The sequence below is a fragment of the Aegilops tauschii genome, chromosome 7 (genome assembly GCF_002575655.3).
Source record: "Aegilops tauschii subsp. strangulata cultivar AL8/78 chromosome 7, Aet v6.0, whole genome shotgun sequence".
NCBI lineage: Eukaryota > Viridiplantae > Streptophyta > Magnoliopsida > Poales > Poaceae > Aegilops > Aegilops tauschii.
Genome location: NC_053041.3, coordinates 585,919,261 through 585,920,884, shown reverse-complemented (window position 1 = coordinate 585,920,884; position 1,624 = coordinate 585,919,261). Strand labels below are relative to the sequence as shown.

The 1,624-nt window shown below is 51.0% G+C and overlaps 1 protein-coding gene across 1 annotated transcript; it reads right to left on the bottom strand.

The window, feature by feature from the left end:
* Nucleotides 1-404: 404 nt before the first annotated feature.
* Nucleotides 405-1,088, bottom strand: LOC109773374 (auxin-responsive protein SAUR71-like). Its single transcript, XM_020332066.4, has one exon. It carries the CDS (start codon nucleotides 958-960, stop codon nucleotides 670-672), a length of 291 nt encoding a protein of 96 aa, XP_020187655.1. The 5' UTR covers nucleotides 961-1,088; the 3' UTR covers nucleotides 405-669.
* Between the last annotated feature and the right edge of the window lie 536 nt (nucleotides 1,089-1,624).

The window sequence follows — 1,624 nt, the reverse complement described above, 5'->3', positions numbered from 1 at the left end:
TGGGCCACCAGATCTCAATCCAATGGTAGGATCGTGTCATTGTTCATTTTCTTTCTCCCGTGCTGCGCACTTCCCCGCCCTATCCGCCTGCCTTTGCCACTCGCGCCCAATGATGCTACCGTTCGACCTCTCGCCACCCCGCCCTCCTTCACCTCACCCACCACGGTTGCCGCCGCCACCACCATCCCTCTAAACCGGCGCACCAACTGATTTTTCCGGCGAGCCTGCACCCCGAACCATCAACCTTCTTGCTCGCCTCCGGCGGCCATGACTTGTTCCTGGTCGTGGCCTTGCCAGTGTCCTTGGGCCTTGATACCGCTCGCCCCGGCGGCCACAGTGCTGCACCTTGAATCGAGTTATGCCAAGAAAATTTCCACTCCACTTACATATAACCAGCACGAACATTTAATTATTTCACTTGTTGAGGAAAAATCATTTCACTTGTTATTTCTGACAAGAGGTCCAACGTGAATTACAATGCGCGTTATAAAGCGCACATGCATACATATGGCAACCCTCTCATGTAAATCACCAACTAGAGAAAACAAAAGGCAAAAGAGAAGACAACAGGCTTAGGAGAGTCAACGAGTGAACGGCACCAAAAAATCGCTCCTTAATTACCTGAAGAAGTCGACCGATCGATTAACCGGAGAATTAACTAATTGCTAATCAGTAGCCCTTGGAGACGGCGGCGGTGGTGAGCGCCTGCCTGAACTGGTGGATGGCGCAGGGGACGCGGAGGATGCCCTTCTGCTTGTACCCGAACTCCTGCGCCGCCATCTCCAGCAGCGCCGCCAGCGACGGGTGCCGCAGCGTCTCCACCCGCACCACGAACCGCTCGCATTCGTCGTCGCCATCGCCGTCGCCCACCACCAGCACCGGCACGCACCCGCGCGGCACGCCGCTGCTGTCGTCGCTCACCCGGTCCGAGAAGCTCAGCCGCCGGATCAGCTCCCTCATCGTCGGTGGATCGCTGACGAACGTAGGAGATACTAGCTAGTATATACGTATATAGCTAGCTGTCAGCTAGAGGTTAGATTTCGATCGATGTGAATTTACATGTGTGTAGTATGTGTTGCTTGGCGTTGGCTTGGGGCTCTCCTTTTATAGGCGATGGAATGTTTGATTGGATCATGAGTACTCCAGAGCATGTGGTGTGTGTGTGTGAGAGAGAGAGAGCGTTTACTGTTTGTGGTGGCGTTGCAGTCGTGGCTGGGGTCAACCTCACTGGCTTCAAACATGTTGGCTATCATATCGTCAGTCTCTTTGAAAAATATGAGTATATGACCATGGATTTTGGTTAGCTGCCCCTACACGCATTTGGCTAGCTAGCTAATTAGACTCGGCTAGTCGGTCTGCTAGAATTTTAAAAGTTGAAACAGCTCGTGCATGTGGGATGTAAATGACGCAATAAACAGGGGCGTAAGTCCCGCTTAGTTAACTTCAGTTAGCTCGATAGTTAATTTTCTCAGAAAAAAGTTGTATTGAACTGTTAGACTGATAAGTGGGCTTAAACGGGCCCGTTTACATCCCTACGTGCATGGGCATGAATGTTTTTACAGAGAGAAATGAACATGTGGCAGCCAAGATTTGCTTCTTGAAATAAACATTAATTAATGTGTAT

Bases quoted from the DNA above. Each gene is read 5' to 3' on its own strand.
- LOC109773374 (XM_020332066.4), bottom strand. From the start codon at position 960: ATGAGGGAGCTGATCCGGCGGCTGAGCTTCTCGGACCGGGTGAGCGAC.